Source organism: Chiloscyllium plagiosum, unplaced genomic scaffold (genome assembly GCF_037043375.1).
Source record: "Chiloscyllium plagiosum isolate Xiang-an unplaced genomic scaffold, Cpla_swu_hap1 HiC_scaffold_22, whole genome shotgun sequence".
NCBI lineage: Eukaryota > Metazoa > Chordata > Chondrichthyes > Orectolobiformes > Hemiscylliidae > Chiloscyllium > Chiloscyllium plagiosum.
The window spans coordinates 65,384,519-65,406,974 of record NW_028270160.1 but is presented as its reverse complement, the minus strand read 5'-3'; the positions used below and the strand labels follow the sequence as shown (position 1 = coordinate 65,406,974).

General features: G+C 43.7%; 1 protein-coding gene across 2 annotated transcripts in view; it reads left to right on the top strand.

Moving 5' to 3' along the window:
* Positions 1-22,456, top strand: part of dna2 (DNA replication helicase/nuclease 2) — a 130,552-nt gene that overhangs the window by 93,720 nt on the left and 14,376 nt on the right. For both annotated transcript variants that reach the window (XM_043712247.2, XM_087999146.1), the window contains exons 16-20: positions 8,297-8,490; positions 14,836-14,925; positions 15,004-15,190; positions 18,752-18,841; positions 20,781-20,966. In XM_043712247.2, coding sequence (XP_043568182.2) covers positions 8,297-8,490; positions 14,836-14,925; positions 15,004-15,190; positions 18,752-18,841; positions 20,781-20,966 — 747 coding nt within the window. The remainder of the gene's footprint in view (positions 1-8,296; positions 8,491-14,835; positions 14,926-15,003; positions 15,191-18,751; positions 18,842-20,780; positions 20,967-22,456) is intronic.

Here is a 22,456-nt window from a genome sequence, read left to right as displayed (position 1 = left end):
ATAGAAGGTCTATCAGTGTATGCTGTTTCAGCTGCTTTTAAGCGGGCTTCAAGCAGACGCTGTTGTTCTCCCTTCAGTTTCTTCTGGGTCACTGAGTAGGAGATGATCAAACCTCGTGTGTAAGCTTTGATGGTCTCCCACATCATTGACGGGTTGCTAGCTGTACCTGAATTTTTTTCTAAAAAAGTTTTAAATTCTTGAGAGAAGTACTTTACAAATTTATTATCTTTCATTAGGAAGGGGTCCATACGCCAATGCCGAGGGGATGTCCCATTGTTCCTTGCCTTAGTTTCCATATATACAGCAGCGTGGTTGGAAATTGCTATACTACCTATTTTACAGGATGATATAGAATTTTAAAAAATCGAGGGGGCAAAAAACTAGTATGACATTTATGTGGATTGGAGTAGAAAGAAAAATCTCTGCCCTGTGGATGAAGACATCTCCATACATCTACTAATCCTAATTCTTTGTTCAGATCCATCAATTGTCTAGATCTGGGAGATACTCCTGCAGTACTCTTGGGAATCCTATCTATTTCCGGATCCATAATACAATTAAAGTCTCCCCCTATAATTGTATGACAGGCACCAAAAGCCATCAATTTTGAAAAGGCTTCCGTTATAAATTTAAAGGGGTGTGCCGGGGGGCAGTACAAATTTAAAATCCCATATTCCTCTCCATTTATGAGGGCTTTAATCAAAATATATCGTCCAGATTCGTCTTTTATCTGCTTTCGGATTTTGAAAAGGAAATTCTTCCGAACAAGAATAACAACTCCCCTGCTTTTTGAGCTAAAAGAAGAAAAAAAGGCCTGATCAAATCCACCCTGTCGTAATTTCAAGTGTTCTTTATCCTACAGGTATGTCTCCTGTAGGAGAGCTATATCAACTCTTTCCTTCTTAAGATTTGATAATATTTTCTTCCTTTTGACTGGCGAATTACTCCCCTTCACATTCCAGGTGCACCACTTAACCGACTGATCAACCATAATCATCTGGGCCAGTCCGAGACCCCTCGGGAGGGGAATCCCTATCCAGAATATCCCGAGCATAGAGCATATAACATTTACAAAAATAAAGCCTCTCTAATACATTCACACCAATACAATAGAAAAACTATTTCTAAATTAAAAAAATATAAAACGTATCTAAGTGGAGATTTTCCCCCTTGTTCCCAGGGGGTGTCACTTCCTCTCCAAAAGTCCATCATATCCTCTCCCAACCAATGCCCCACCCTTGACCCAGGCACTCCTCAATAAAATGAGGAGAATTCAGATATAATACAAAGCTCGAGTTAACAGTGAGCACCCTACCCCCACCCATACCAACACCTGGATATATTTGGTAATGTTAATACCATATATAAACATTTTAACTATAAAATTACAACCTCAACAAATAATAATTAAATATACTAATACAAAATAACAAGGGAGAAACAACCCCGCTCCTAAAGACAGAGGTAAAATTGAATAAGGTAACCACCTCCCCCCACCAACATTAACCAAACCCCCCAGCTTATATACACATATATATACATATATATACACACACACATATATACATACATCCCTCTTATATACATAAAATAATAAAAGAAAACAACCCCAAGGGGGGGGGGGAGAAAATCAAATCCCTCTCCCCACCCCCCATGATAATATTAATCAGTAAAGTCAGGAAAAAAAAGGGGGGGATATAAACCAAAGCGGGGGGAAAGGCAAACCAACATCCATTGTGTCTTACAGTTTATCTAAGAGAGTCCAAGAATTCCTTAGCCTTTTCTGGCGATCCGAAGTTATACACGGATCCTTCATGGTTAAAGCGTAGCGTTGCTGGGTAGCGTAAAGAGTACTGAATATTTAAGTCCCTTAAACGCTTCTTTGCCTCGTCGAATGCCTTCCTCTTTCGGACCAGAGCTGGGGAAAAGTCCTGGAATAACATGATCTTGGATCCTTTATAGATCATAGCTTGGGGGTCTTTTCCAAGATTTCTAGAGGCTTCTAGGAGTATCTGCCTCTCCTTGTAGCTCTGCAGCCGGAACACGACCGGGCGTGGGCGCTGATTCGAGCCGGGCCCGCGTATTGTGACCCGGTAGGCCCATTCTACCCTTACCTGGCCTGATCCAGCTTCCAGATTTAAAAGCTGTGGCAGCCACTGCTGGAGGAATGCTGTAAGCTGGCCTTCCTCTTCCCGTTCGGAAAGGCCCAGCAAATGAATATTTTTCGGCGACCTCGATTATCGAGGTCGTCAATGTAATTCTCTAAGGTCCAGACTCGCTGTTCGAGAGTCCGGACCCGATCCACGGCCGATTGCGCTGTAGTTTCGGAGGTTGCGGCCTTTAGCTCCGCTCCTCCGACTCGGCGATCAATCTCCTTAATGTCTCGGTCATGCTTCTGCAGCGCGGCCGAGAGTGAGTCCCATCGACTTCGGGACCCCTCGATAAAAGCGTTGATCTTCGCGTCCAGCTTGGAGATCATCTCCACAAGGCTTGTCACTGTAGGTAAGTCCCCCGGGGCGGCTGTGGACGCCTCTGCTGCAGCTGGAGAGGGTGGGGGAGGGGTTCCTGCTTGCTGAGAGCTGCGGGCTCACTTCCCTTTGGTCATTTTTACTAAATATTAGACTGTTTAAATGTAATACTAAGCAACTAATTAAATTAAACAGCTATTATGAATGATTTGGTGAGTGTGATGGGGGTAGGTGACCCACTTTACCTTGGGAAGAGCACTATAGACTCAGACTTGCTGGGTTGCTGCCATCTTGGATCCTCCCCATAATAAATATTTTAACTACTACTCATCAACTATTCAATATAGCAGCATTCCATAAAATATATTCTTGGCAAATGAAAATTCAGCAAAACAGATTTCCCTCACTTGGTATCTTCACCAGTACTTCTTCAGGGCTTATGCCCGAAACGTTGATTCTCCTGTTCCTTGGATGCTGCCTGACCTGCTGCGCTTTTCCAGCAACACATTTTCAGCTCTGATCTCCAGCATCTGCAGACCTCACTTTCTCCTCAAAGATCTTCACCAGTTCCAGAGGAATAACATCAACAGAATGAATCTAGCAGCTGAAAGAGAGGAACTGTATTTAGCAGCTTCACCCCAAAACCCAGCTTTACCAACTGAAAGGCAAAACCCAAACCCTGGGCTGTGTGAGCCTGACTCACCTCATGTTTCTTTTGTCTACTTCCAAAAAAAACCCCAAAGTTTTCCATGAAGCTGGCACCTCAGAACCAAATTTATAATACCTCTCTTCAAGAGAACCAGACAAATCCCTCTTAAAAGCACATATTGTCACACTAATATTTTCATGACCTAGTAATAGTAGTAAAATTCAATCTTCATCTGGTCGGCTAAAATTTTACTCACATCTGTATTGTTGCCAATTGAGACTAAGCTCCATGCCTCTTAATTTCTCTCAGATTTTCTCTCTGGAAACCCGGTTTAAATTTTCCTAATATATCTATTCTAATTTTTTTAATCCTCTGGATTCAGTATAAAAAGGTTCTCCTCTTTCTGGATATGCCAATGCCATGAATTGAACCTTTTCTGTTATATATCTGAGCTGAAAATGTGTTGCTGGAAAAGTGCAGCAGGTCAGGCAGCATCCAAGGAGCAGGAGAATCGACATTTCGGGCATGAGCCCTTCTTCAGGATTTCCTGAAGAAGGGCTCATGCCCGAAACGTCGATTCTCCTGCTCCTTGGATGCTGCCTGACCTGCTGCGCTTTGCCAGCAACACATTTTCAGCTCTGATCTCCAGCATCTGCAGTCCTCACTTTCTCCTGTTATATATCTGACACTAACCTAGTCTGACAAATGATAATCACTGAGTTTAAAGTAACAGCAAGGCTGTAGCTGTCTGAAGTTGCTGAGCAGCATATCAAAGCTATAAGCTGAACATGGTCATTGTTGAGTGAGGGCAGTCTCAAGCTGGAGCTAGAAAATCATCGTGGGAACTGTGGCAGAGAAGAGTTGGGGAGAGATTCAGAATATGAATTGGACATATGGGGAGGTAACCATAAAGGCAACGTGAGAGGATGGTGACCAAGGTTTGGTTAGATGAGATCCAAATGATGTTTGAAGTTTGAAAGTATCCATAAATGTATTTATTTTGGTGGCTACCAGTGCCATGTCTGCTTGGACAGATTAATCACACCAAGGCTGGTGCTTTCTCTGTTTGTTTGAAACACGGAAAAGCCAGTCAGTTCTGAGTCACGACACCATTTGGTTAATTCATTGCCCATCTTTGCTTCTAGTCCATTTACCTGCCTTGATATTGTTACTTAATTGGGGCGGCACATGGCTCAGTGGCATTGTTGTCTCACAATGCCAGGGACCCAGGTTCGATTCCTGCCTCAGGTGATTGTCTGTCTGTGTGGAGTTTGCATATTCTCCCTGTCTGCGTGGGTTTCCTCCCACAATCCATGCTAAATTGTCCATAGTGTTTAGGAATGTGTAGGTTAGGTGCATTAGTCTGGGGTAAATTAGGGGAATGGGTCTGAGTGGGTTACTCTTTGGAGGGCCGGTGTGGACTTGTTAGGCCGAAGGGCCTGTTTCCACACTGTAGGTATTCTATATCTATTTTGCATCTTAATTGTAACTGATGATCAAACATTTTAATTTCCACGAGGAAGTAAGTTACCAGCTCTTCGATTGTGTGACAAAAAGTTGCTTTCTGATTTCACATCTGGCTTACCTCATCCTTCTAATTTCTTGTCTTTGAACTTAATTTTCTCTCTGTGATCCTTCTCCTGACTGGACTCAGTGTTGACTTCTTTTCTGTCCTGTCCATAGATGCTGCCAGACCCGCTTAGTTTCTCCAGCACTTTGTTTTTGTTTCAGATTTTTGGCATCGGCGGTTCTTTGTTTCATCATATTTTAAATTTTGTACCTATCTGCATTCTCTATTATGCTGATATCCTTTCTTTCCCCACCCTCCACCTTTTTCCACTAACCTAATGTGCGTCCTGTAATCTGAGACATCCCTCCTGTTTTATATTCTCCCTGATTTGATGCCAATGTGCACATGTACGGTTTTGTACAAAAGTCTCAACACAGATATCTACAATGCATCGCTATCCACTAACTACTGATGCAAAAATATTCATTCTTTTGAACTTCTGTCTGCAATCTCTTAGCAAATCAGTTTTATCACATTCATTTAAGTACAATTCTTCGTTTTATCCCTGAGAATTTGCTAATGCATCTGAGGCCACTCCCAAACCACTTGATTTGATGTGCGATAAGTGTTTGTGACATTGTAAGCATTCTGATGTCTCACAGAAATATCTGTTTGTGCCCCAGACTAGAGAGTCCCCTATTACAATTGATCGCTTAGAACCTGACCATACCCCTCATTACAGTACAGCCAGTTACACACTTAGGACAGTACAGCGCTGACAGCCATGTTTCTAAGAGGTCACCCGCACTACAGCATCCAAAATGACATAACCCTGTTTGAGATGGAGATATCCTGCACTAATTGGCTACCTCTCCTACCATTCCTAGTGGTAAACCATCGACCTGACTGTGTGCATCTGTGGTTTTTCTACTTTCCTGAAATTGCCATTCATCACATTCCCTTGCTCTTGTAAACTCCTCATTGCCTGTAACTGCTGCACCAATCAATCCATGCGGTTAAACAAAACCAGTGCCATGTGCTAATGAGAGTAAGAATAGGAGGGTTGAGCAGATAAATACGTGGCTGAGGAGCTGGTGCAAAGGGAAATGATTCATATTTTTGGACCATTGGGATTTCAGCTGTATAAGAAGGGTAGTTACAACTAAATTGGAAGGGGACCAATATCCTTGTGGGGAGATTTGCTGGTGATACTCAGGAGGCTTTAAACTAGTTTTGAGAGTTGAGAACAAAAGCAATAGTGAGAAAAGAGAAAAGGCTGAGGCTGGTACAGTTGATAAGGGGAGCTAGTCAGTAATCAAGGTAGATAAGAGCTTGACAGAGAACGAGGTAAGACTGATAAATTAAACAGCATTTAATTCAATGGAAGGAGCCTGATAGGGAAGGCAGATGAATTTAGGACATAGTTGGGAACAGGGGACTGGGATATCAAAGCTGTAACAGAAATGTGGCTCAGCAATATACAGACTGGCAGCTTAATGTCCCAGGGTATAAATTGTACAGGAGGGTTAGTGGCATTTTTGGTTAGGGATAACGTTACAGTTGTACTTAGGGAGGAGATCATCCAGTGAAGTTATATGGGTGGAACTGAGAAATAAGATAAGGATTATCACTTAATTGGGATTGTATTGTGGGCCCAATAGTTAGTAGGAAATTGAGAAGCAAATATATAAAGAGATCTCATATCTGTAAGAATAATACGCTTGTAATGGTAGGGGATTTTAACTTTCCAAACATAGACTGGGACTGTTATAGTGTTGGGGGCTTGGCCGGGGAAGAATTTAAGTGTGTAAAATAAAAGTTTCTTATTCAATATGTGGGTGTACGTACTAGAGATGGAGCAAATACTTGACCTTCTGTTGGGAAATATGGCAGGGCAAATGATATAGGTCTTAGATTAGATTAGATTCCCTACAGTGTGGAAACAGGCCCTTCAGCCCAACAAGTCCACACCGACCCTCCGAAGAGTAACCCACCCAGACCCATGTTAGTGGAGGAGCACTTTGGAGCAAGTGATCATAGTTCTATTAGTTTTAAAATAGTTATTGAAAACGATAGAACTGATCAAAAGTTAAAGTTCTAAATTGGAGTAAGGCTAATTTAGACAGAACTAGACAGGAACTTTCAAAAGTTGATAGGGAAAGGTTATTCGCAGGTAAAGGGACAGATGGGAAGTGGGAGGCCCTTAAAAATGAAATGACAAGAGTTCAAAGACAGTGTGTTCCTGTTAGTGTGAAAAGCAAGGCTGGTAGGTATAAGGAATGCTGGATGACTAGAGAAATTGAGGCTCTGGTCAAGAAAAAGAAGGAGGCGTACATCAGGTATAGACAGCTCGGTTTAAGTAAATTCCTCGAAGAGTAGAAGATCAGTAGGTGTATACTTAAGAGAGAAACCAGGAGGGCAAAAAGGAAACACAGTTATCTTTGACAAAAAAGAGTGAAAGAAAATCCAAAGAGATGGTATGAGTACATTAAGGGCAAAAAAAACTAGGAGAGAAAAGGGCTCCTTAAAGATCAACGTGGCCGTCTATCTGTGGAATTGGAATTGGCTAGCCAATTGGATACAAAATTGGTTTGAAAGATGGTGGCAGAAGTGGTGGAAGGTTGCTTTTTGGACTGGAGGCCTGTGACCAGCAGTGTGCAACAAGGATTGGTGTTGGGTCCACTGTTTTTTATCCTTAACATAAATGATTTGAATGTGAGTATAGGAGGTATGGTTAGTAAGTTTGCAGATGACATTAAAATAGATAGTATAGTGGACAGTGAAGAAGATTATCTCTGAATACAATAGGACATTGATCAGAAGGGCCAGTAGGCCACAGAGTTTAATTTAGATAAATGTGAGGTGTTGCATTTTGGTAAGGCAAACCAGAGCAGAAGTTATACAGTTAATGCTCAGGCCTGGGGAGTGTTGTCGAGTAAAGAGACCTAGAAGCGCAAGTGCATAATTCCTTGAAGGTGGAGTTGCAGGTAGATAGAGTGGTGAAGAAGGTGTTTAGCACACTTTCCTTCATTGGTCAGAGTATTGAGTGTAGCATTGGAATATCATGTTGTAGCTGTATAGGTCACTGGTGAGGCCATTTTTTGAATGTTGCTTACAATTCTGTTGCTCTTTTATAGGAAGGATGTTAGTAAATATGAAAGGGTGCAAAAAAGATTTACAAGTGTTGCCAGGACTGAAGAGTTTGAGTTATAGGGTGAGTCTAAATAGGCTTCAGGGTGACCTTTATAAAGTTTTATAAAATCATGAGAAGCATGGATAGGGTGAATAGCCAAGGTCTTTTTTGTAGCTGGGAGAGTCCAAAACTAGAGAACATAGGTTTAAGGTGAGCGGAAAAGATTTAGAAAGGATCAGAGGGGTAGCTTTTTAACGTAGAGGGTGGTGCATGTATGGAATGAGCTGCCAGAGGAAGTGGTGGAGGTGTGTACAATTACAACATTTTAAACGCCATCTGGATGGGTATGTGAATAGGAAGAATTTAGTGGGATATGGGTCAAATGCTGGAAAATGGGACTGGGTCAGCTGGGCTGTCTGGTTGGAAACGTTAGACAGAAGGGTCTGTTTCCGTACTGTATGACTCCTATAAGTCTTTTCTCACTGATTCATGATACAGAGGTGAGCTGGTTTTAATGGTATGTCATTGTGTTACAGCTGGTGATTGCAACAACATGTATGGGAATGAAACACCCAATATTCAGTCAAAGGAGATTTGATTTCTGTATTGTGGATGAGGCATCCCAGATCAACCAGCTGATCTGCCTGGGCCCTTTATTTGCTGCTGATCGGTTTGTATTGGTTGGAGATCATCAACAGCTGCCGCCCATTGTTCAGAGCTCAGATGCCAGGTATGAACTTCAACTTTGTTGCAATCTGAGCTACATTTAAAAGCCAACTTGTCTGCAATGAATTGATTCAGCAGAGAAACCATCCTCTCATGGAAGGAAGCTGTATAAAATAGATTTCTTGCATCTGAACTGAAAAATAAAGGACTATCTATGGATGCTTGAAATAAGTAAAATTGCTGGGAAAATGCAGCAAGTCTGGCAACATCTGTGGAGAGAAAGCAGAGTTAACATTTTGGATCCAGCAAATCTTCCTTCAGAACTGATTGTAGCTAGGAAGATGTTGGTATATATGTTGACGATGGAGATGGGGAGTAAAAGATGGGTGGAAAATGAGCTCAGAGAGAGAACGAACAAAAGGTGGGCACACTGAAATGGGTAAAGGTCAGCCTAGGAGAATCAAGTGCTGCTAATGGGGATCATTGGTAGCTGACAATAGATAGGTTGTGGTAGCATCCCATATGATGACAAAGTGTGTGGGAGTTGGGTTAAGGACATGGAAGAAAGTGTTCAGGCTCTAAAATTATTGAACTCTATTGAGTCCTAAAGACTGCAGGATCCCCATGCAGAAAATGAGATGCAGTTCTTCAGCTTACACTGTGCTTCATTGGAGCACCGCAGCAAGCATGACGCAGATGTTGGCAAAAAAAACACTCTGCTGTGTTGAAGTGACAAGCAACAGGGAGCTCAGGGTCATTTTTGCAGACGCAACCTTCATGTGTTGTGCAAAGCGGTCACTCAGTATACCTATTGTATCCCCAAAATAGAGCAGACCACATTGTGCGCAGTAATATTGTAGACTAGATTGAGTGAAATGCAGTAGATTGCTGCTTCACCTGGCAGATGTCTGGGGCCTTGGATGGTGAAGAGGGAGGCGATTAATAGCAGGTGTTATACCTTCTGTGATTGCATGGGTAAATGCCATGGGGTGTGGAGAGGCATTGACCAGGGTATCCTAAAGGGAATGGTCCCTGCGGGAAGGCTGACAAGGCAGGGGAAGGGAATACATGTCTGATCATAGCATTTTATTGGAAATAGCAGAAATGGTGGCTGACGATCATTGGGAAGTGGTTGCTGGTGGTGTGGTAAGTGAGGACCAGGGGCTCCAAATCACTCTGATGGAATGGAGAAGAAAGGGTTAGGGCTGAAGTTCGGAATAGCCATGTCAACAATGGTTGTCAACTAGTAATGGTCCCTATTGGCAACTCTTGATTCTTCCAGGCTGACCTTTACCCATTCCATTGTTTGCCCAACTGTTGCTTTTTCTCTCTGGGTTCCATCGCTATCTATCATTTATTCTTATCCCATCTACAGCATAGATACCAACCTTTTCCTAGCTACAATCAGTTCTGAGCAAGGGTCACTGGACCCAAAATGTTAACTCTATTTTCTCTTCACAGGTGCTGCCTGACCTGCTGAGATTTTCCAGCATTTTCTGGTTTTGCACCTGAAATAGGCTAAAGCTAGTGTTGTCATGGAGAGGTTAACCAATACTGTGGGGGAGAGTTATGCTAATTTGTGCTGAGAGGAACTAGAAAGTTGGAGTAGATTTGCCAAGGACTAGGAAGACCAACAGTATGACTATAGAGAGTTTTTCTGTAAGAAATGCAAAGCAGACTTGAAGTGTTTATAATGAATGCAAGGAACATGGGAAATAAGGTTGGTGAGCTAATCATACCTGCCAGAGGGCATGTTGATGATGTGATAATAAAATGAGCAGGAATGGAAAACTTGCAAATTGTGCCGACAGAATTCAGGAAGAAATTAAAGATTGCAGTATTGGACTTCAGTGAAGAAAGATGAGAGGTACTCGTATTTAGAATCCTGGGAAAAATGATCTTGATTATTCTAATGCAGACTTTGGTTAATATTTAATACCTGTTTTGTGATTGCTTGTAAACTATAGGCTACGTCTTGGTGAAGGAGCAAATTTTAGAAAAATGTATTCTGGTCATAATTGGGAACTTAATTATTGCAACATTGACGAGAGCAAACACCACAAAAGGAGGCAAAACAACTCATGAAATTGCACAATTAAAAATTTCATCAACACAACAACAAAAACAACTGCTGGAAAAAGCTCAGCAGGTCCGGCAACATCTAGAACATAGAACATAGAACAATACAGCACAGAACAGGCCCTTCGGCCCACGATGTTGTGCCGAACTTCTAACCTAGATTAAGTACCCATCCATGTACCTATCCAAATGCCGCTTAAAGGTCGCCAATGATTCCGACTCTACCACTCCCACGGGCAGCGCATTCCATGCCCCCACCACTCTCTGGGTAAAGAACCCACCCCTGACATCTCCCCTATACCTTCCACCCTTCACCTTAAATTTATGTCCCCTTGTAACACTCTGTTGTACCCGGGGAAAAAGTTTCTGACTGTCTACTCTATCTATTCCTCTGATCATCTTATAAACCTCTATCAAGTCACCCCTCATCCTTCGCCGTTCCAACGAGAAAAGGCTGAGAACTCTCAACCTATCCTCGTACGACTTCCTCTCCATTCCAGGCAACATCCTGGTAAATCTTCTCTGCACCCTCTCCAAAGCTTCCACATCTTTCCTAAAGTGAGGCGACCAGAACTGCACACAGTACTCCAACTGTGGCCTAACCAAAGTCCTGTACAGCTGCAACATCACTTCACGACTCTTGAATTCAATCCCTCTGCTAATGAACGATAATACTCCATAGGCCTTCTTACAAACTCTATCCACCTGAGTGGCAACCTTCAAAGATCTATGTACATAGACCCCAAGATCCCTCTGTTCCTCCACCTGACTAAGAACCCTACCATTAACCCTGTATTCCGCATTCTTATTTGTTCTTCCAAAATGGACAACCTCACACTTGGCAGGGTTGAACTCCATCTGCCACTCCTCAGCCCAGCTCTGCATCATATCTAAGTCCCTCTGCAGCCGACAACAGCCCTCCTCACTGTCCACAACTCCACCTATCTTCGTATCATCTGCAAATTTACTGACCCACCCTTCGACTCCCTCATCTAAGTCATTAATAAAAATTACAAACAGCAGAGGACCCAGAACTGATCCCTGCGGAACTCCACTTGTAACTGGGCTCCAGGCTGAATATTTACCATCTACCACCACTCTCTGCCTTCGACCGGTTAGCCAGTTTTCTATCCAATTGGCCAAATTTCCCTCTATCCCATGCCTCCTGACTTTCCGCATAAGCCTACCATGGGGAACCTTATCAAATGCCTTACTAAAATCCATGTACACTACATCCACTGCTCTTCCCTCATCCACATGCTTGGTCACCTCCTCGAAGAATTCAATAAGACTTGTAAGGCAAGACCTACCCTTCACAAATCCGTGCTGGCTGTCCCTAATCAAGCAGTGTCTTTCCAGATACTCATAAATCCTATCCCTCAGTACCCTTTCCATTACTTTGCCTACCACAGAAGTAAGACTAACAGGCCTGTAATTCCCGGGGTTACCCCTATTCCCTTTTTTGAACAGGGGCACAACATTCGCTACTCTCCAGTCCCCTGGTACCACCCCCGTTGCCAGTGAAGACGAGAAGATCATTGCCAACGGTACTGCAATTTCCTCTCTTGCTTCCCACATAATCCTAGGATATATCCCGTCAGGCCCGGGGGACTTGTCTATCCTCAAGTTGTTCAAAATGTCCAACACATCTTCCTTCCTAACAGGTATCTCTTCTAGCTTACCAGTCCATTTCACACTCTCCTCTTCTACAATACGGTCCCTCTCGTTCGTAAATACTGAAGAGAAGTACTTGTTCAAGACCTCTCCTATCTCTTCCGACTCAATACACAGTCTCCCACTACTGTCCTTGATCGGACCTACCCTCGTTCTCGTCATTCTCAGGTTTCTCACATACGCATAAAATGCCTTGGGGTTATCCTTGATCCTATCTGCCAACGATTTTTCATGCCCTCTCTTAGCTCTCCTAATCCCTTTCTTCAGGTCCCTTCTGGCTATCCTGTATCCCTCCACTGCTCTGTCTGAATCCTGTTTCCTCAACCTTATGTAAGCCTCCTTCTTCCTCTTTACCAGACATTCAACCTCTCTCGTCAACCAAGGCTCCCTCACACGACCATTTCTTTCCTGCCTGATAGGTACATACATATCATGGACACGTCGTATCTGCTCTTTGAAAAAGTTCCACATTTCCACCACATCCTTCCCTGACAGCCTATGCTCCCAACGTATGCTCCTCAAATCCTGCCTTACAGCATCGTAATTTCCCTTCCCCCAATTATAAAATCTACCTTGTTGTGCGCACCTATCTCTCTCCATAACCAAGGTGAAAGTCACAGAATTGTGGTCACCATCACCAAAATGTTCACCCACTAACAAGCCCACCACTTGTCCCGGTTCATTACCGAGTACCAAATCCAATATGGCCTCCCCTCTGGTTGGACAATCTACATACTGCGTTAGAAAAGCTTCCTGGACACACTGCACAAACACCGCCCCATCCAATCTACTTGATCTAAAGAGCTTCCAATCAATATTTGGGAAGTTGAAGTCGCCCATGACTACGACCCTGTGGCTTCTGCACCTTTCCAAAATCTGTTTCCCAATCTGTTTCTCCACATCTCTGCTGCTATTGGGGGGCCTATAGTAAACACCCAACAAGGTGACTGCACCTTTCCTATTTCTGACTTCAGCCCATACTACCTCCAGAGGCAGATCCCCCTCAAACTTCCTTTCTGCAGCCGTTATACCATTTCTAATTAGCAATGTGGGGAGAAATCAGAGTTAAAGTTTTGGGTCCAGTGACACTTCCTCAGAGCTTTCGTTAATTATTCAGTTTCCAGCCCAGTGAGGATAAAAATGATGTTGGATCTAGTTCTGGTGAATGAAGTGGGACAAATGGAGCATGTTTCATTCAGAAGGCATTAGGAGAACAGAGATCATTATAATATTACATGTACATGTACTAATACTAAACATGTATACTCAAAATGTGAGGATATTTAAGTGTTTCGGGGTAATTTCAAAAAGTTGAAAGAGGATTTGATGCAAGTGAGTTAGGCACAAAGATTACTAGGTAAAACAGTAAATGAGATTTTCAGAGGCTGTCAAAGAGGAAATAGTTGATTTACAGAGGCGACAGGTTCCTGTGAGGGGGGTGCAAAAGGAAATGCATCCAAGTTTGAAGCTTCCTTGAAGATTAAACCTGTGAGATTTAAACGAGGCAAAATGGGCCCTTTTGATTTCAAATTTATAATACAATAGGGAGAAAATTCAAGCAGCAAAGTATCAAAGCTAAGTTGAGAGGACAGCTGAAATCCGGAACAAGAGAGGCAAAGAGTAAAGATTAACAAGTGGCGTAAAAAGGTGCACTTCCAGCCTCGCGACTGTGTAGAGTTTGCACGTTCTCCACGTGTCTGCGTGGGTTTCCTCCGGGTGCTCAAGTTTCCTCCCACAATCCAAAGATGTGCAGGTTAGGTGAATTAGCCATGCTAAATTGTCCATAGTGTTCAGAGATGTTACTGTTCAGAGGGTTGGTGGACTTGTTGGGCCAAATGGCCTGTTTCCACACTATAGGGATTCTATGATTCTATGACGTCTTTACAAACATACAAATAGTGAAAGGGTGCAAAAGAAGTCTGTGGCTGATACAGAGAAAAAGGTGACCTTGAGGAGACGCAGGCCAAAACCAAGGTGTGAAATAAATATTTTCCATTTTTTTCACCAATGAAGAAATAATTTAAATGTTTTCAGTAATTTGCATGTCTTGGTCACCAGGATTATAACTTTGTGATTTAAAAAAAATTAAACAAGCCATGTGGTTTCTGCCAGTTACTGCTTCCTCATTCATGCTGGTTACTACCAACAACCAATGCTCCCTTTAAACCGTAGCTGTTTCATATGGTCATTATTTTTTGATGTGCTTGCTGTCCCTTTCCATTTCTTGCACATTATTTATTGAAGATGTAGCTTAGCAGGAGTATTGACTTAATTATATTTGCTTCTGGGCAATCATGTTCAGATTTTGTACCAATCTCATACTTTATAGAAATGGTCATCTTAAACTATAATGTGAGGCCCAGCAACGAGTTCTGGTTCTAATATTAAATACCGCAAAAAATAGGGGATGTTGTTTATGTGGTTATAGTGAGAATTTTGTGTTATTTCGAATATAGCCAATTGTGTAACTTAATTCTTTTCTGCAACAATGGTTACAATCCTGAAACGTCATCTCCCCTCTCACTCCCCGGCATCACCATTCTTGGGTCACAAGACTCCCATGCTGTGTGCTCTGGTGCACCTCCCCACCTGGACTCTCCTCTCTCTTTGCTCATGCACATGCACCAGTGCTAATTTTGTGTATTTCTGTTGACAGAACTCTGGGAATGGATGAGAGTTTGTTTAAGCGTCTGGAGCAGAATTTTGATGCAGTCGTTCAGCTGAATGTTCAGTACAGAATGAACAGGTAGTTGCTTGAAATAAAATGCTTGATTTGCTAAAAATGAATTTCGTTGTTGTATAACAATTTTTAAAATCCCTACAGCACGATTATGTCACTCAGCAACAAGTTAATATATGAAGGAAAGCTGGTATGTGGATCAGAACAACTAGCATCTGCAACATTACAGCTGCCGAAATGGCATGAGCTGCATGTACTCGGCCTGAAAGATACTTGGTTACAAGATGCTCTGGATCCATTAAAACCTGTTTGTTTCCTTGACACTGAAAAGGTGAGCTGAAACACATAATCACGTCTGTCTTACTTCTAAACTCGACTGGCTGGTGTACTACACTCTAATTCTCCCCCTGAATAGGTCTGCTCCCCAAAACACTCTGCCCATGTCTGACTTGGAGAATGTTCCTCTTATCACCCTGTGCTCACTGAGCTACATTGACTTCCGGTTGAAAGCCGAGATTTTCACATTCACCGTGGGCGGCACGATGGCACAGTGGTTAGCACTGCTGCCTCACAGCGCCAGAGACCAGGGTTCAATTCCCGCCTCAGGCGACTGACTGTGTGGAGTTTGCACGTTCTCCCCGTGTCTGCGTGGGTTTCCTCCGGGTGCTCCGGTTTCCTCCCACAGTCCAAAGATGTGCAGGTCAGGTGAATTGGCCATGCTAAATTGCCCGTAGTGTTAGGTAAGGGGTACATGTAGGGATATGGGTGGGTTGCGCTTCGGCGGGTCGGTGTGGACTTGTTGGGCCGAAGGGCCTGTTTCCACACTGTAATGTAATCTAATCTAATCTCCACGTTTCAGACTCCCCTCGAGGAGTCCCCTAAACTTATTCAACTCATAACTCCAATATCTGTTTTATCTCATTTTGACCTTTTAATCAATAAAATTTTAATTCTCCGGTATTTGTCACCTTGTTTTTAGTTATCTATGCCCTAAACATTCCCTTTTCCACCTCTCTATTTTCCTTTAAGGTTCAGGTAGTTCTCGGATAACTCTCATTCCGGCAGCGCAATTTGCTTATAACGTCACTGTGAAATTCAGGAACGTTACTTTCGAGAATGCTTATGTCTGTTTGCAATAGTGTGATTCCAGCGGCGATCATTTCGCGCACTTTGTTCTGTCTATGCACCGATGTCAGTGCCAGTCTTTGTGCTGTTCTGTGCATGAGGCAATGTCAGCTGCCGACAGAGAGGCTTTCTGTGAGAGGTACTGTACAAAGAGCAGCTTTCTGAGAGATACATTGAGAAGCTTCCTGTAAAATGTACTACTGGTAGATTATCCCTTTTGTTTTGAAAAGATGTGGAGGGGCATAGCGGCAAGCAGCATCTTGGTGATAAAATTGTGGGTGATGAATGCAAAACAAAGGCTACAATACTGGAAGAGAAGCTAGATATTATAAAGTGTTTTGAGTGTAAGGAGAGAATATGTGATATTGCTTGCTTAACAGGAATGAGAGAATCTACCATACGTGCCATGATGACTCTTTGTCCCTACATTAACAATGTTTTTAAATTTACTTTTGTTTTGCTGATAAATGTGATTTAAACCTTCATGCAGGTTGTGCTATACTTTGTGTTAGATCTTTGGGTGACTTTTGAGCAATCGTGATTGATGTTTTGCTGGTCTACCCTGAATACCAGGCAAAAGTGAGGACCGCAGATGCAGGAAACCAGAGTTTAGATCAGAGTGGTGCTGGAAAAGCACAACAGGTCAGGCAGCATCCAAGGAGCAGGAAAATCGATGTTTCGGGCAAAAGCCCTTCATCATCGATAGAGGCAGGAAGCCTCAAGGGTGGAGAGATAAAGGGGGGGAGTGGGGCTGGGGAGGGGAGAAGAGAAGGTAGTAAAGAGTACAATAGGTGAATGGGGGTGGGGATGGAGGTGATACGTCAGAGGGGAGGGTGGAGCGGATAGGTGGGAAGGGAGATTGGCAGGTAGGACAGGTCATGAGGATGGTGCTGAGCTGGAACATTGGAACTGGGGTAAGGTGGACGGAGGGGAAATGAGGAAACTGGTCAAGTCCACATTGATGCCCTGAGGTTGAAGTGTTCCGAGGCAGGAGATGAGGCGTTCTTCCTCCAGGCGTCTAGTGGTGAGGGAGTGGCGGTGGAGGAGGCCCAAGGCCTGCATGTCCTTGGCAGAGTGGGAAGGGGAGTTGAAATGTTGGGCCACGGAGCGGTGGGGTTGATTGGTGTGGGTGTCCCAGAGATGTTCCCTGAAGCGCTCTGCGAGGAGGGATCCAGTCTCCTCAATGTAGAGGAAGCCGCATCGGGAGCAACAGATACAATAAATGACATTGGTGGATGTGCAGGTGAAACTTTGGCTCCTTTGGGGCCTTGGATGGTGGTGAGGGAGGAGGTGTGGATGCAGGCTTTGCAATTCCTGCGGTGGCAGGGGAGGGTGCCAGGACAGGAGGGTGGTTTGTTGGAGGGTGTGGACCTGACCAGGGAGTCATAGGGAATGGTCTTTGCGGAAAGGGGTGGGGAGGGAAATATATCCCTGGTGGTGGGGTCTGTTTGAAGGTGGCGGAAATGTCGGCAGATGATATGGTTATTGCGAAGGTTGGTAGGGTGAAAGTGAGGACTGGGGGGTTCTGTCCTTGTTACAGTTGGAGGGGTGGGGTTTGAGGGTGGAAGTGCAGGATGTGGATGAGATGCATTGGAGGGCGTCTTCAACCACGTGAGAAGGGAAATTGCGATCTCTAAAGAAGAAGGCCATCTGGTGTGTTTTGTGGTGGGACTGGTCCTCCTGGACACCCCGTGCTGGCCTATTATCTGCCCTCAACCTCTTCATTTCCAACTGCTGCTGAGACATTAACCGCCTCAAACTGTCTCCCACTGACATTTTTTACAAACCCACCGGCTCCCACAGCTACCTGGATTACACCTCTTCCCACCCCACCTCCTGCAAAAATGCCATCCTGTATTCCCAATTCCTCCGCCTCTGCCATATTTGCTCCCAGGAGGACCAGTTCCACCACAGAACACGCTTCAGGGAACATCTCTGGGACACTCGCACCAATCAACCCAACTGCCCCGTGGCCCAACATTTCAACTCCCCCTCCCATTCTGCAGAGGGACATGCAGGTCCTGGGCCTCCTCCACCGCCGCTCCCTCACCACTTGACGCCTGGATGAAGAACGCCTCATCTTCCGCCTCGGAACACTTCAACCCTAGGGCATCAATGTGGACTTCACCAGTTTCCTCAATTCCCCTCCGTCCACCTTACCTCAGTTCCAACTTTCCAGCTCAGTACCATCCTCATGACCTGTCCTACCTGCCAATCTCCCTTCCCACCTATCCTGTCCACCCTCCCCTCTGACCTATCACCTCCATCCCCACCCCCATTCACCTATTGTACTCTTTGCTATCTTCTCCCCAGCCACCCCCCCCACCCCCCACCCTCCCCATTTATTTCTGCACCCTTGAGGCTTCCTGCCTCTATTCCTGATGAAAGGCATTTGCCCAAAACGTCGATGTTCCTGCTCCTTGGATGCTGCCTAACCTGCTGTGCTTTTCCAGCACCACTCTAATCTATACCCTGAACGCCACTTCTTCCATAGGCCCAGTTATTTGTATTAATAAGGTTTTGCTGGAACACAACTACAGCTGTTACAGGAGAACTGCCTGTATGCCTCAAAAGCTTTTACCATGATTTTATTGATCTGCCCTAACATCAGCTTATATGGCTCAGTGTCAGACTTTGATGCTCCGGTGAAGTTAAAGTCACTGAATATCAGTTACGCACATTCTCTGTTAGTGGTAACTTTTTCCTTTTACTAGTTGTCAAGACAGGTTATTTAATTTGAGATCTGATATATTTGCCTTGTACCAAGGTACCAGCTCCGGAGAGAAATGAACAATGTGGACTGAGCAACCTGATTGAAGCTGAGCTGGTGTACTGTCTGACAAAAGTGCTGCTACAGGTATGTGTCCCTCACTCAGAGGGAATTGTATGCTTCACACTGATCAATGCCAATGTGAAATTTTGAAACCAACTTTTGGCAAAAGTGACAGTCAATGTGTTCACATATTTCATAACCTTACATTAAATAATAGTTAAAAAACCCGATTAGAAAACAAACAATCAAATGACTGAGTGAGGTGTTTGTCCTGCCTCTATTTAATTCAACGGGGTAAAAACAATAACTGCAGATGCTGGAAACCAGATTCTGGATCAGTGGTGCTGAAAGAGCACAGCAATTCAGGCAGCATCCAACGAGCAGCGAAATCGACGTTTCGGGCAAAAGCCCTTCATGATGATGGTGTAAAATGAAGTCATGACCAAGAAATCCATGGAGAAAATACGGAAGTTGAAATCTTTTGAGGATTTTTATAAGTATGTGAAAAGAAAGACATTGCCTTTGCCTTCCTTCATCCGCAAAGACAAAATAAATAATTACAGGATAAGGAAATGGCAGAGAACTTAAATGATGACTTAGTACCTGCCTTCAAAGCAAAGGTTTTGGAAGATTCCAGAAAATTTGGGAAACCAAGTAACCAAAACTCTGTTTAGGTTCAGTTGGGCTACTCAGCTCCTCATCTTATTATAGCTTTAGTTCAAACATGGACAAAGGAGCTGAATTCCAGAGGTGAGGTGGTAGTGACTGCCCTGGGTCTAGTTATCTTCAAGTTCCCTTCATCATAACATCTGAAGTGAGGATGCTCACTGCTAATTGTGCAATATTCATGAACATTCACAATGATGCATTCTAAGAAAAATAAGCAGTGAAATTCACAGCTGAAGTGATGGAAGCTTGTACAATTGCAACATTTAAAAGGCATCTGGGTGGGTATATGAATATTAAGGGTGCAAAGGGATATAGGCCAAATGCTGGTAAATGGGACTAGATTAATTGAGGGTATCTGGTTGGCATGGATGAGTTGGACCAAAGGGTCTGTTTCCATGCTGTTCAGCTCTTTAACTCAGATACTGTGTCCGTGTGGAGCAGCCATCCAGGCTTGGGCTGATGATAATCCAGGCTTGGGCAAGTAATCGTACTGCACACGTGCCAGGCACTGACAGTCCCCCAACAGGAGAGAATCTAACTAGAGCCTTGATTTGTAATGGTATTTCTATAGCTGAATTCCTTACCATCAATATCCTGGTGTGTCCATTAACCAGGAACTGAACTGGTTTGATCGTATAAATAATTTTGCTGGAAGAGCAGTTCAGATAAAGTGAATTCTGCAGCACATTCTCTGTCTCCAAACTTTTGTCCACCAACTACAAGGCACAAGTCACGAATATGATGATTGCAGTTCCAATAACACTCACTCAAGCCGAGTACCATCTAGGACATCACAACCTGCTTGATTGACATCCTATCCTCCATGTCAATTGTTCTGTCTTTCCACCACTTATATGGCAGTGTACCACCTATAAGATGCACTGTGTAATTCAAGGCTCCTTCAACATCATCTTTTAAACCCCTGACTCGACAATCTTGAAGGACAAGGAAGCAGATGCAGGGAATACCAACACCTGCAAGTACCCATCCAAGTCTCACACCATCCTATTATGGAGTTAGATTGTTGTTTCTGTCACCTGGTCAAAATCCTGCAACTCCCTCCCTAACAGCAATATGGGTATCTCTGCATTACATGGACTGTGGTTAAAGAAGGTGGTTCACCTTCTCCAGGGCATTTGTGGATGGGCAATAAATGCTGGCCCATCTAGCGACAACATCCTGTGTTTAGATATCAAAACGTTTTACATGTTTTCATGCTATATAAATAACCCAATGCTCTAAATTGCTCTGTAACTTCATTGCCATTGTTAGTTTGGTAAAATGGCCAGTAAAGAAGCTATGGATCATGTCTCTGTGGCTGGCCCAAACTCTTGAACTTTTGTTTTGTGCATAGGTTGGCTGCAAGCCCTGTAACATTGGGATTATTGCACCTTATAGACAACAGCTTAAAGCTATCTCGGCTGTTTTGATGCGGGACAAGGCCTTCAGTGCTGTTGAAGTCAACACGGTGGACAAGTACCAGGGGAGAGACAAAAGTGTGATTATTGTATCCTTTGTTAGAAGTAACAGCGAGGGAAAAGTAAGTGAAATAATATGTTAATGTATATTGAAAACAATGCTGTAAGCCTACTGTATAATTCATTAGGATGGTAACCCAGGAGAGCAAAATCTATTTCTAATATCCAACTAGTCTTAAATCAAGGCCTACATGAAAATCATTTGTAATTATAATTATAGAATGTGAGCTGAACCATGTATTGTGGGTTAGATTGGTGACCTCTCAATTTCCAATTAGGCTGATTATGTTGTTGTGGTTCTGTTCGCCGAGCTGGGAATTTTTGTTGCAAACGTTTCGTCCCCTGTCTAGGTGACATCCTCAATGCTTGGGAGCCTCCTGTGAAGCGCTTCTGTGATGTTTCCTCCGGCATTTATAGTGGCCTGTCTCTGCCGCTTCCGGTTGTCAGTTCCAGCTGTCCGCTGTAGTGGCCGGTATATTGGGTCCAGGTCGATGTGTTTGTTGATGGAGTTTGTGGATGAGTGCCAAGCTTCTAGGAATTTCCTGGCTGTTCTCTGTTTGGCTTGCCCTATAATGGTAGTGTTGTCCCAGTCGAATTCATGTTGCTTGTCGTCTGCGTGTGTGGCTACTAAGGATAGCTGGTCGTGTCGTTTCGTGGCTAGTTGGTGTTCATGGATGCGGATCGTTAGCTGTCTTCCTGTTTGTCCTATGTAGTGTTTTGTGCAGTCCTTGCATGGCTTTTTGTACACTACATTGGTTTTGCTCATGCTCGGTATCGGGTCCTTCGTTCTGGTGAGTTGTCTGAGAGTGGCTGTTGGTTTGTGTGCTGTTATGAGTCCTAGTGGTTGGGCAGCTGGAACTGACAACCGGAAGCGGCAGAGACAGGCCACTATAAATGCCGGAGGAAACATCACAGAAGCGCTTCACAGGAGGCTCCCAAGCACTGAGGATGTCACCTAGACAGGGGACGAAACGTTTGCAACACAAATTCCCAGCTCGGCGAACAGAACTACAACAACGAGCACCCGAGCTACAAATCTTCTCCCAAACTTTGAATAGGCTGATTATATTGGAATGGAAATTGTCCCCAGATCTTAAAGGATGTTCTGCGATGAGATGAATCATAACAAAGGTGCTTACAGCTATGGAAAACTGTTTTTAAGTCTAGGTGTATGGTCAGGACCCACAGAACAAGAGAAACAGAAAATGAAGTGAATTAAGAAATAGTAATTCAGGATGTCGAGTTGCAAAGAAATATGAGACAGTTGAGGTCCTTGCTTTGCCCATTAAGAATATTTGGGACATAAGAGACTGCTGGACATCATGAGAACAGTAGAATGTTCAGAGAGATTAAACACAGGATTGTTGAGAAAGAAATCAAAAATGTAATGATTTAAGGTGCAGAAATTAGCCATCCAACCCATCAAGTATACTCTGCTATTCAGTATGAGAAAAGCTGATGATAATCTTCAACTCCACTTTTCTGCCTTTTTCCCGTAACCCTTGGTTCTATTGTGTACAGTTTTGGTCACCCTGTTATAGGAAATACCGAG